The sequence below is a fragment of the Hydra vulgaris genome, chromosome 01 (genome assembly GCF_038396675.1).
Source record: "Hydra vulgaris chromosome 01, alternate assembly HydraT2T_AEP".
Classification (NCBI taxonomy): Eukaryota; Metazoa; Cnidaria; class Hydrozoa; order Anthoathecata; family Hydridae; genus Hydra; species Hydra vulgaris.
The window spans coordinates 59,168,697-59,182,340 of record NC_088920.1 but is presented as its reverse complement, the minus strand read 5'-3'; the positions used below and the strand labels follow the sequence as shown (position 1 = coordinate 59,182,340).

Below are 13,644 nucleotides of genomic sequence, written 5' to 3'. Positions count from 1 at the left end.
CCAGGGCACAATTGCAATATCACAAATTATTCAGAAAAGCAAAAAAAGTGAAAGATATCTTATAAACCTTATAAATCCCACTACTTTTATGCCGATAATGGCCAGATCAAAGCGGAATTTCACCATAATGCATTTAAAACAAATAAAAGTATAAAACAATTTTTATTTTAAAGTATATTCGAATTTAGTAAATATTTTTGTTTTAGTAAAACAATCGATTGTAATTGCAATTAAAGGGGGATCCATAAAGTGTGTCACCCTTTATTTTTTCAATTTTTAACCCCTTCCCTCCTGTAACAAACATTCACATATATCTGCACTCCCTCTCCTTTCTTAACTGTAATAGGAGTTTTTGCGTCAAAAATATTTAAAAAGATATAAATGTAAATACTTTGCAGCATTTTAAAAATTCTACTTAATGAAAATACGGCAATACTCGTAAACATAAGAAGTGTAAGTAAAATTTTTTACTAAAACATTTTAAAACTTAACTAAATTTTTCTTATTTGAATGACTCAATAAGTATTAATATATTTGTCATACCATGGAATTATATAACAGATAGAAGTTCATCAAGCCGCAAAATTCAAAGCAATTTCAAGTCGTCTAGGGAATATGCTTTTTAACTGACAATAAAAGAAAAACAAGTTTCACTAGACAAAAAACAAAATTCACTGAAATGATTTTTATTAAAACATTAAAAAAAGAATTAATTAAAGGATATGCTGATTAGTTTTAACCATTAGTAATTGTCATTATTCAACAAAAGGTTTGTTAAAACTCGGTAATTAAATAGAACCACTTTATTTTAAAAGCATATGTTAGTTTAACCTTCTTTTCTTGCTTCAGATCACAACACGACATTTGAATAAAAAGACAACTGAAACAATTTTTTAAAAATCAAAAAAAATGTTTTTGAAATGACTAAAGCTTAAAGTTTCCTTAGTTGTATATCATAATTTCATTCATTCTTGTAATACTCCATTCATTTAATATGAAGTTTATAAAAAAGTTATTTGCCGTTTCGTTTTCGCCATTTTTAATGTTTACCTATTAATACTATTGGCGAACCGTTTAAATACCATATTTTAAAATTATTATATCCTTATCTATGCGTCAACGTACCTATTTGCGTCAACATAAAGGTTAAGCATTTAAGTACAGTCTTGATGTCATTTTCTTTTTGTTGTCGAAACAGAAGGTTACAAGCATAGTCCCGAAGCATTTCAATGCTGTTGAATCTATTTTATACTTCCATGGTCATACTAAAGTAATTTTGTAAAGTTTTTTTTGCAGTTTTCGGTTTGATAATCTCAACAAAAAAAAAAACTCTTAATAATAGATTAAAAAAGTACGCGATATAAATCGCTCGGTACGTAAGTGATTTAACATAAGTTAAATATATAGTATAAATAGTAATAGTAATTGAAAATAAAATTGTAGCTGCGTTAACAGCAAGTAAGTTAAAAACTCACTTTGACAGCTTATGATAATATACAACAATTAAATCCAAAAAAATTGATAAAAAAAAAAAGTTATTAAGTTAATTTTTGATGCTAAATAAACGTCTTCATGCTAAATATATATATCTTGATGCTAAATATACGTCTGATTTGTTCTTGAAATTGTTTACATTTGAATAGTCGATTTCCAACGGCAATGTGTTCCATAAATTTGCTGTTCTGTTTTTAAGGAATTCGTGTCTCAGTATAAACTTGGTTTGTTCTCTACTGTATTTTTTATTGTGACCTCTGTGTTATTTTGAGAAAATTTGTTTGTTTAAAAGTTGGTATGTTTGTTTAAAAATTGGTATGGCAGACTTCTTTTGTTCTTTGCCATCCTTGTCATTCTGTGCTGAACTTTTTCTAATATTTCAATATCACCTTTGTAGTTTGGTTACCAAATTTGTTGCTGCAAATTTAATCAGAGGTCTAACAAAAGTTGTGTATAATTGCTTGACAAGAAGCTGATCTAAATGGACAAAGTTGTTTTTTATCATTCCCATTAATGCATTTGCTTTTGATGAACATGTTACTACATGTTTCTTCCATTTTAGTGATGTATCAAAATTGACACCGAGATCACGTTCGTTTATCGAATTGTTAATTTTTGATCCATTAACTGTGTAATTGAATTTTATGTTGTTAAACCCTAATGCATAACCACACATTTACTCTCGTTCAGTTTGATTAATCATTTTTCTGACCACTCCTATATTATTTAAATCTCTTTGAATTAATTTAGCGTCCTCAATAATTAAGCAAATAAATTTATTTTCTTAATAGAATTCTCTTGTAAAAGTTTCCAATCTAATCCGCGTGATTTCCAGAAATATGATCTAGAAGTTGAAACAACTCTTTTACCTAGTTTCCCAGTGGACACGGTACGTTTTTAAAACGTTTTTTAGACGTTTTTATAAGGTTTAAACCTAATAAAAACGTCCAAAGAACGTTTTAAAAACGTACTGTGCCCACTGGGTTTTTGCGTGACGTAAGTAAGGTGGCGTTTTCGGTAATCACCCTCACCAGATTCAAAACTTTTTAGCTTATTTTATTCTTCAGAATAACAGCTTTGAGGCTGTCCATAAATTACATCAAAAAAAATAGGGGGGAAACGGGATCGGAATTATTTTGACATTTGTTAACAGGGATGAGGGGTGGGGGTCAAGACAAGTTGACGTCAACAATGTTACTTTTTTAAATAAATTTATTTACTTAAAAAAAGGAACATTAGGCAGCGTTTGCAGCCCTGTGTTACTTATTTCCTAAAACCTTCGGTATTTTAATTAAGCTATTTATATTCTTAATTTTTAAAAACCGTTGCGCTTTAAAAGACCCGTACAGAACTAAATAAGCACATACGAGAAGTTTACTCGTTACGCTATTATTTTTTACCCCTGCCGACCCCTGGTTTATAAAATTGGTTAAATGCATTTTTCGTTATACTAAACTCTATTAGAAATAATTGGTTTGTGAAATTGAATTAGGTCTATAGTTAAAGTGAGGAGGATTTGCAAAATGAAACGTTGCATTAGTTTGAAATATGTTCATAAATTATACGTTTAAGGTGTATACATTTTTGTAAACCCTTTAATTTTTATTTTTTTGTTCGGAGTAAGTTTTTGTTGTTATAATTTGAAAATATGTTTTTAAGTTAAAAGCAATATAACTTTTTTCTAAACCTTTTACTTTTATTTACTTTTTGTTCAGAGCAAGCATTTGTAATTTTAAATGGTTTTATAAATAATACTTTTATCTTTTTTGTTTTAGTTGTAAATAAGTCTATTGTAAACATTGTTTGTTTTTTTTCATTTTAATTTTTTGGAGGGAAGGTGGGGGGGGGGTTAATTGAATGTTGACGTAACTTTTTAGGGGGTCTCTTAAAGTTTGACAAGTTGTTGACGAGAGGGAGGGGGATGTCAAAATTGCCAGAAAATTGTTGACGTAATTAACTTACAATCAATTAAATTTAATTTACAGTTTAAATAGGCAAATATTTGATAAAGATGTTGCTCGTGACACGTTAGTTAAAAATAAAATTGCCCATTCATATACATGTATATACACCTATATATATATATCTATATATATATATATATATATATATATATATATATATATATATATATATATATAATATATATATATATATATATTAAGGGTGCAAGGAAAGAACAGGGGATGTCAGTTTTTCGCAAACTGAGATAAATCAAATTTAGTTTTCAAAGACTTCACGTACGTTATGTTTTTTCCTTTTCTGATCATTAAATTAGACCATTAATTTTATTTATTTGCTTCAAATTTAACACTGAAGGTAGTTTATGATTTGTACAACATGTTAATAAAAAGAGAGAGAGAGAGAGAGAGAGAGAGAGAGAGAGAAAGAGAGAAAGAGAGTGAGAGAGAGAAATAGAGGAGTTAGTGGTTTTGTGACGACTCATATGGAACTTGTTAATAAAGAGTTACAATGTTGTGACGAGTGGAGGGATGGGGGAGAGGGGGAGGAGATTGTGAGAAGGAGTTCAAAGACAGTCAAAAATTTCGTAATGTAGTTTGTGGACAACTTATGACAAATCTCAGTCAATTTAATTCAAGTAAACTTTAATTTAAATTTTTATATACAAATTCCGTAACTAAATATCTATTTGTAGCATAATGTAAAAAAAAATTGCCAAGCGTGATAATAAAAAGTAATGAGAAATAATCACAAAAACAAAAACGGTTATACAGAATTTGGGCGCAAAAGTTTTATTATATCTAATAAATAACCTAAGTAAAATTGATTTTTTGAATGAATTAATATTATCAACTTTGTTACTTAAATAACACAAAAAGAAATTACTGAACTTCCGATAATATAATTATGATACAAATGTTTCTCTTTAAAATTAAAACTTAATTGAAAGTTATAGAAACATATTTTTTAAACTTGCAATTAACTTTGTTATCATTTACAATCCTTTTAATACTTTAGTGAAACAAGCAGGTCAATAATATATATATATATATATATATATATATATATATATATATATATATATATATATATATATATATATATATATATATATATATATATATATATATATATATATATTTATACATATATATATGTATATATATATATATATATATATATATTTATATATTTATATATATATATATATATATATATATATATATATATATATATATATATATATATATATATATATATATATAATATATATAAACTCATTTCTTCAGAGAAAAAAGGAATAATAAAATGAATTATCGCTCGGTTTTGGTTTGCTTGGTTTTTAGTTTGACTTTTATAACTCTTACATTATTCAATGCTTCATTACTATGTAACAACGAATGGTCCAATTTAATAGAAAAAGAAAATAGAGACAAAGATGTATCACCTTTGATCGAACATTCCGATATAGATAATAAAGCAGGTTAGTAAAAGTCGTATAAATAGGAAATAGAGCTACTACAATAACTTTTACCTCGTTGTTTCAAACTTTTACCCTCGTTTTACTTTTAACTCGTTGACTATTGTTTAAGTTATTTTAACAGTGCTGTAGCAAAATGTTAAATGAAGAAGTATAACTATTTTTATCCATATAATAGTAACTACAAATAACAGCACATTACGACAGGCGTAAATTTTATAAACTAGCGGCATAAATAACGGCAGGCATGAATTAAACTGATTCCTAGATTTTTTGTTGTTGAAAAACTTTAGTTAAAAGAAAAGTAAATCTAAAATATAATATAATTTTATATGCCTTTTTATGATGTTATTTCTAAATAATAAACATTTACGATGTTTTTGTCGCATTTTTTTTTAAACGCATATTTCAGTTTTGGGGTAACATTGACAGGAATTCTTAATTCATCTCATGGACCAAGAAGCAAGCAAAGTTAGTGGATTGTCCTACATCTGATAAATTTTTAACGATTACATAAAGTAGAATCAAACAAAGCAAACCTTAAATTAAAATTATTAATCTAAAAAAAATGTACCAATTCCTCAAATGCCAACATGTATAAAAACCGAATATTAAGCCAAACCTCAAAAACGTTTGCATCTATAAGATTTTACGTTTATTGATTTATTTTTTTGATTTAAATAGTTTATTATTTTTTCATTATTTAAAAAACTGAACTTTATTGATTTTTATTTAAGGACTTATCTATTTTCTTACTTCTAATTTTTTCCCTAATCTTATTTTTTCATTGTTGCGTATACTAGCTGACCGGACCCAAAAAAATACGGGTCTTTGTAACTCTATACCACGCCGACCCTTTCTATACTTGATTTCTTAAATCGTGTATTATATAAAAAAAGTTATAAACGATTCTGTATATAACGTTATATAAGTGGATTTTTTTACATTTTCATATAACATCTTTGCTTAAATATACTTTTTATATATATGCGCATCGTTTGTTTAGAGAACCCGATTGAAAAGAATTAATTTATTGCAATCGGTATAAATGATTTATAAAATGGTTTGTTTTTTCTTTGCGAAGGTTTAAATCGGTCCCTTGCATTTTCAATTTTTTCAATCTGACCGTATATATTTTTCAATCTGACCGTATATATTTTTCAATCTGACCGTATATATTTTTCAATCTGACCGTATATATTTATAGCAAAAAAATAAGCATAGCAAAAAAAGACAATAAATTCTTAAAAATTAAAACTTTAAAGTTTTTGATAGCTTCAGGACACTGCTTTGTTTTGTTTTTCGCAACTGCAGCATTTTCTGGAGGAGCAGAACAATTAATTTTTTTTTCTTTATTACGTTTTAGATCTTTTCTTTTCAGACCATCCACAACTTATTAGGGCTAACTACCTCTTGCCACAAATATTTTCGTTAACTTCTACCCTTATAAGATGCTTGTAGTGATGTTGCAAAGATAAAATTTGCTTCCAAAAAAGTTTAAAACTTGCTGAAACTGAAAATTATAGTCTTGTATATCTCGAAACTATAGAATATAGTTTATTTTAGGATCCACAAAATGCACTAACTAATGGCAATAAAAAAAAAGGACATTGAAAACTTTAAATCTAGAGAAAATTTGACTGATAGAAAAACTTTTAGTTTTGATTATCTTAAAGTTAAAACGCATATCTGCTTTACCAAACAATTTTGTTTTTGCCTTATGTTTTGTCGAGAAGTTATTGATGTTTTGGTTTTTCAATTTTCCTAATGAAATTTTGAAATAAAAAAACAGTATGCGCGGAATGTGGTTTAAAGTTTTACAAATTAGTTAAAAAATATTGTTCAATATTTTGTAAACTTATAAATTTTTTACTAGTTATTTTCATTATGTAATAGTTATGTCATTAAATTAAACAATATTATGTAATTAAATTAAACAATGTTATGTCATTAAATAAAAAAGTATTGTGTCAACTTTTTTTTAATAAAATAGTGATTATCTCATTAATAAAATAAGTAACAAAATGAAAAATGTACATAACAATGTTGAATAAATATTACCTTGTTATGTTATATAGCTAAATGTAATTATACTTAGTTATAATCTACTTTTACACAAACTTTTGGTAGATTAATAGTAGAGAATTAACAAACTTTTTTAGATAGTTTAGGCATTTAAAATAAGTCTATTAAAACTAATAGCTATTTATTCAAGTTATATTTATATGTTCCTTATAAATATAACGTTATTTTTACTTTAGATATATTGCTCGAGTTCAAGTGTATTTTACTCATTAGGGACATTTCTTCTATTTAAGAGTTTAGATTGTGATTCCGCGCTATTTTTTTCTATTGTTAACACAATCAGTTGTTCCTTTGTTAACAATTATGGGGCATGTTGTATGCAATCACACACCCAAGTAAGAAATCTGATTGAAGATATTGACAGGAATGTATAATCTACTTGTAAAACGAATAAATTTGAAAAATGAACAAATTACTAGTATATGCACACACCATTATGGTATGTTAATTGTGAGATATGAGAGTATTTAGAAAAACTCTCTAATTCGTTTCTGACTCACCAAAAAGTGTGTTGAGTTAAAAATTTATTAATTTATAGTTTGATGGATAATACCATTCTTATAAATTTGTTTATAAGTTTTTTTGGTAATTGGATTTATTCCTTGTTTTATAATAATAATATAATTAATGTTATAGCATTTTAGCAATATAGAAACGCTTTTTTCATCATTTCTAAGTGTGATTACATATCGCACTGTGTTTGAAGCAGAAACCGTAGGTTTAAATATTATATCTAGAAATAAGTTGTGTCTAACCTGTCAGAGTAAAGTTTTTAACATCACCTTCGCATGACATATAAAGAACTGCCTTATATTGTATGTGACATAACTAATTAAGACTGTAAGATGAGGAAATGGGCAAGATGTTTAGCAATAATGAATGCATTGGTTGAAAAAAATTAAAATTTAATTTGAGAGTTTGAAGATGGCGATGAAATAGAATTTGATCAGTGGACAAGAACAGATAGGTCAAACTTAACACATAATAAAGAATCAACGTTTGAATACATTGAATTAGTATGTAAAAAACTGATGCACTTGCACCACACTCATATTTAGCTTTATTTAGACTCATATTTAGAGTCAAGCATTATACCTGAAATCAAGAAAAAAGATATAAATGAGGCAAAAGCATTACTTCTGGATAAATTTTCAGAAAATCTATAATTTTTTGTTTAGGACAAAGTAGAAAGCTTTCATTGAACAAATTTACAATGTCCACTTCATCTTATTATTTATTTAAAAAAAGAAGGTTTTCAAGAACAAAGCTAATTGTATTGTTTCTGACGATATGATGCATGATGTGAACACCGCGTATGAAGTTATTGAGATTATCAACATTATTAAGACATATCTTCCTTAAATAAAAAATATTGAATACTTTTTAGATGGGTATACAGGTCAATATAAGAATTTTAAAAATATTTTAAATCTTTGTTTCAATCGTGAAGATTTTGACTCTTTTGAATTTCTTTTAAATATCTTTAATAAAACATGTTTAATAAAATAAGAAAAATGAAATAAATGCATGTGTTGCTATTATGTCTAGATAGGCATGAAGCTATGCAGTGTTGATGAAAAACTTGATTTAATTCATGACTTTGGAAACATCCAGGTAGCCACTGTAAGCATAGTACCTGGTAGTTATGCCAATGTTTCCTGTGAGCAAAAGTGGTGGATGAAGACATTTATTCTAAGAGAAAAAGACGTGTTTGTCAAATTTATAAATATTTTTTTATACCTTTAAACTTTGTGTAAACAAATGAAAATAAAAAATTAATAAAGTCACTAAACTGTTAATTTCTAATTTGATTGATTGGTAATAAGTAGGAATAGATACAGTGACTGATTTTGATATATCACCAAATTTGTTGTCCATTTTAAACTTCAATGCTAAACCTCAATATTAAACGTCAATATTAAACGTCAATATTAAACGTCAATATTAAACGTCAATATTAAACGTCAATATTAAACGTCAATATTAAACGTCAATATTAAACGTCAATATTAAACGTCAATATTAAACGTCAATATTAAACGTCAATATTAAACCTCAATATTAAACCGCAATATTAAACCGCAATATTAAACCTCAATATTAAACCTCAATATTAAACCTCAATATTAAACCTCAATATTAAACCTCAATATTAAACCTCAATATTAAACCTCAATATTAAACCTCAATATTAAACCTCAATATTAAACCTCAATATTAAACCTCAATGTTAAATCTTACTGGCTCCTCAAGTAAACGTAAATCAAAAACAAAATTGCTTTGTAAAGTTTAACTTTTTTTCTTTCTATCAGCCAGATTTTTTTATAGCTATAAATTTCAATGCTTTATTATGTTGTTAATGTTAAGTGAATTTTATGGATCTTAAAATAAATTACATTGCCTTGGGTTGAGAGATACAAAAATAAACAATTTCGGGTTTAGCAGATTTAAAAGTTTCGGATTTATTTCAAACTCTTTTGATACCAAGTTTCAGTATTAAAGCATTGCTAAAAGAACCTTAAAAGGATAATAGTAAACTGAAACAAACTTGGTACCCCTACTCCCCCTCATTTTTTAGTAAAAATAAAACTAACTTGAAATTGCTGTAAACTAACTTGAAATTTATATCCTAAACGGATAAGAATTTTATAAAAACAATTTATAGTCTGTCCTAAGTTATGCCTTTAAACATTTTTACTATTTTCAGAAAATTTGGTGATGTAGGTTGCAGATTTGTATTTTTTTTGTGTTTTTTGAAATAATTTTAGAAATTTTAATTTTTTTTTTAAATCTCTCTTTTTTTATTTTGTTATAGTATATAATATCTTTATATATGTGATGTTTAAAATCTAAAGAAACTATTTATGTTATGTATATAACTATCTATATAAAAAATATATTATTTTGTATTTTAAAAACTCTAAAGAGTTTTTTTTGTTTTTTTTTTAAAAAAATGCATCTCAGAAATGCAGTGAGCTAGCCGTTTTGGGTATCAAGGTGTATCGTATGACCAACGTTTTAATAATATTTAATAAACAAAAGACTTTATAAAACGGCAACGGCTTGAAACAAAATTTTGTCGTTGATCGCTGGCGGAGTATTTACTTGCATTTGATAGCCTTTTCTGTACTGGTTTGTTAATTTTTAAATTGAAATATATTTTTTTGTAATTAAAACAATTAGAAATAACGACGAATGGTACTTAGTAAAATAATTTTACAACAGTAAAAAAAAGATAGAAGATGAAATTTAATGGTAAACTAAAGATAGAAGATAAAATTTAAAGGTGAATAAAAAATAGAAGATGAAATTTAATGGTAAACTAAAGATAGAAGATAAAATTTAAAGGTGAATAAAAAATAGAAGATGAAATTTAATGGTAAACTAAAGATAGAAGATAAAATTTAAAGGTGAATAAAAAATAGAAGATGAAATTTAATGGTAAACTAAAGATAGAAGATAAAATTTAAAGGTGAATAAAAAATAGAAGATGAAATTTAATGGTAAACTAAAGATAGAAGATAAAATTTAAAGGTGAATAAAAAATAGAAGATGAAATTTAAAGGTGAAAAAAGATAAAAGATGATGTTTAAAAGTAAATAAAAGATTGAAGATAAAATTTAATGGTGAATGAAAAATAGAAGATGAAATTTAAAGGTGAATAAAAGATAGAAAATGAAATTTAAAAGTAAATTTTTATTAGAATTAGATAGAAGTTGAATTTTAAAGGTAAATAAAAGATAGAAAATCAAGTTCAAAGCTAAATAAAATCATATACTGTCTAAAAGTTTTTGAAAATGATTATTAAGTGAAATAGTTTCAACAAAATAATAAAACAAAACAAAAAAATTATCTCCTAATCAAAATATGTTTACTGCACAATAAAAATACTTTTAAAAGAAACATGACGTAAGTGTGACGTAAGTGTGATGTAAGTGTGGACGCCATGTAAGTCATCAAACAAGACGAAAGTAGAATAAAATAATAGAAAATATCAAAAAGTGGTATATCAAACATTGGAAAAAACAAGGGATTAATTCAACAAAATTTATGAATTATTATGAAAATTGGCTTGAAGCTGAATACGAGTGTCCAAACGGTTAGACGGATCTAGATAATGGCTACCTAGCTTACCAAAAAGCGCCACCTATATGGGCTGATATCGTACACATCAAGGTACCCTGTGATGCAAATTTTGAAATTTTTTAATTTTTTTCATGGAAAATAATTTAACTTGAATGTTCAATTAAAGTGAAATTTTGACTTTATAGTGCGACAATAAAAACACCTGTAAAAAGAAAACCACTTTAAATAATTTGATAAAAACTGGTACAAGTGTAGCATATGGCCGCACTAAACTCTGAATAAATTTTCAGCCGGATTGGTTAACTGATTAAGTATTTATGGCAGTTTTAATTTATATTTTGTTTGTTTTTGCTACTTATGCCTCAAAAAGTTACCGATTATTGTGATATTTGGTTACAATTTTCAAAAAAATGGTTAAATATGAGTGTTCTATTATGTAATACCAACAATTTTTGTTATAGTTGCTTTGTTGCTAGAACTACCATTTTAATTTTATAGATCAAAATATTGATTTGCGATGTAAAACGTGGTTTGACATGGTTTATGCATTGCGTGAAAATAATATTTTCACGCATATTTTCAAAATATCAGCATTTTCTAAGGTATAAACTACTTTTGAAATGCAAAAAAAAAAGCTAAAAATGGGCACAACCTGGCAAAAGGACTATCAGTTAGTAAAACAAAAAAAACATTTCTGTTAAAAGAATTTTTATTGGCGCATGAAACCCTCTCAAAAATTTCAAAACGAAGTGAAAAAATAGCTATGTAAAACCCATTTTTTACATCATACATTATTACCACCAAATAGCACGTGATTTAATTGTACAATATGGTCTTTAATTTTCTTCACAAAAAATTTATTCAAAATAGCTTAATACATTTTCTTAGTATATTAGTAACAGATTAGTATCTTGTGTTTTATTTCATAATTTTTTAATTTCAGGGTTTGATGCACTTTGGATCCTTTTCATTGTAAACAGAATCTCTTTTTGTTTGTTTTTTATAATGGTTTTAGTTTTCATCTTTAACTCTCACGTTAGGTGGATATTTTCACTCACTTTGCTGTCCATGGTTATTAGTTGTAAGTAATATATTAATAAATTTGAAACTATAAGGCTTTCTATTTTATAAATTTGCAAAGTAAATTAATATTTACAGAGTTATCTATTTAAACTATTTTATATAAAAGTTTTCCAGTGGAAAAAAAACGCTTGTCCCACATGGTTTCTTATGTAGGTTCCATGTGAGATTCATGGGAACCCACATGAAACCCATTTGGAACAATTATTCTTTTTCACTGGGTTATCGTTAACTATTAATACACGTTTTTACTTTTTAGGTGTACTCATGGCATTTTTGAGTATAGTTGTACATCTTAGAATACATCGTAATATTGAAAGTGCTCTCGGTACTAGTTTTGTCAACAAAGATATTTCATTGTATATAACGTGTTGTGCTCTCATTACCGGATTGCTTTCATTATTTCTGGCTTTTATCTTTATGGCACACGGTGTTGTTCAACCTGGGGCAACTAAACCAAAAGATAAGTGTAATTTATCAGAAATTTCAGTACTTTATGACAAAGGAAAATGTCAAGATTTGCTTATCTAAGAGTATTGATGTCAGCATTTTTCATACAATCCAAAATTTAAAAAAAAAAAAGCCTATTATTTTGCTAATATGCTTTTATGTTGCTATAGTGATTGTTGCGAGAAAAAGTGGTTACTTATCAACTAAACTTATTTATTATATTATACTTAATGTTTATATCAATTTACAAAATTTTTTGCAATACAAAACTTATTATACAATTGTGTATGTAAAAAGATATAATATTATAAAATGTGTATGTAAAAAGAGCGTGTATAGTCTGTCTAAAATATTGTCAGCTCAGCTTGTTTTAATTGAAAATAATAAATGATAACTTTAATTGGTTAATTAAAGGTGAAATTGAAAAGTGCACGGTTAGCTTTAACTCAATTTAGGTTTTTTGAATTGTGTCTAAAAAAACTTTTGACGTTTTCTGAAAGAATATAGTTTAATTATCACTATGTATATAGCCCACCAAATCAAAAAACTCCTTTTTAGTATTTATGGCACTTTTTGTACTATTTCGCGTCATTTTTCTCGCGCCTTTTTTGTAGCTGCGCTTTTTTACTTTCTATTTCAGTTAAAAGTTACAAAATGTTCAGGAAATGAAAAATAGAAATGGTATTTTTCTTTATTACATTGATAATGAATATTAACACTGAAAGTGAACATTCACATCTTTACATTCCTATAAACTTTTAAAACGTAATTTAAAAAATAAAAGTGCAAATCATTTCTTTATATCCTGAATAACTGAGCAACGTTTTAAAAATTGTAAGCGACATAGGCAATACGTTTTAACGAACTTCCTCCCAGGATCAGTGTAATCAAGCAACCCTGATCCGCTCATAAAAAAAGTCTATAAAAATGAAGCCAAACATGGAAACAATTTATTTACGAGTTTAGCTCTTATAATAAGAAGCATCTTGCTTCTCTTGATAATTGAC

At 26.4% G+C, this 13,644-nt stretch overlaps 1 protein-coding gene across 1 annotated transcript; it reads left to right on the top strand.

Annotated features, from left to right (window-relative positions):
* Window positions 1–374: 374 nt before the first annotated feature.
* On the top strand, window positions 375–12,995 carry LOC105847859 (uncharacterized). Its single transcript, XM_065787126.1, has 4 exons — window positions 375–453; window positions 4,746–4,939; window positions 12,051–12,188; window positions 12,447–12,995. Exons 2-4 carry the CDS (start codon window positions 4,765–4,767, stop codon window positions 12,716–12,718), a joined length of 585 nt encoding a protein of 194 aa, XP_065643198.1. The 5' UTR covers window positions 375–453; window positions 4,746–4,764; the 3' UTR covers window positions 12,719–12,995.
* The last annotated feature ends 649 nt before the right edge of the window (window positions 12,996–13,644 follow it).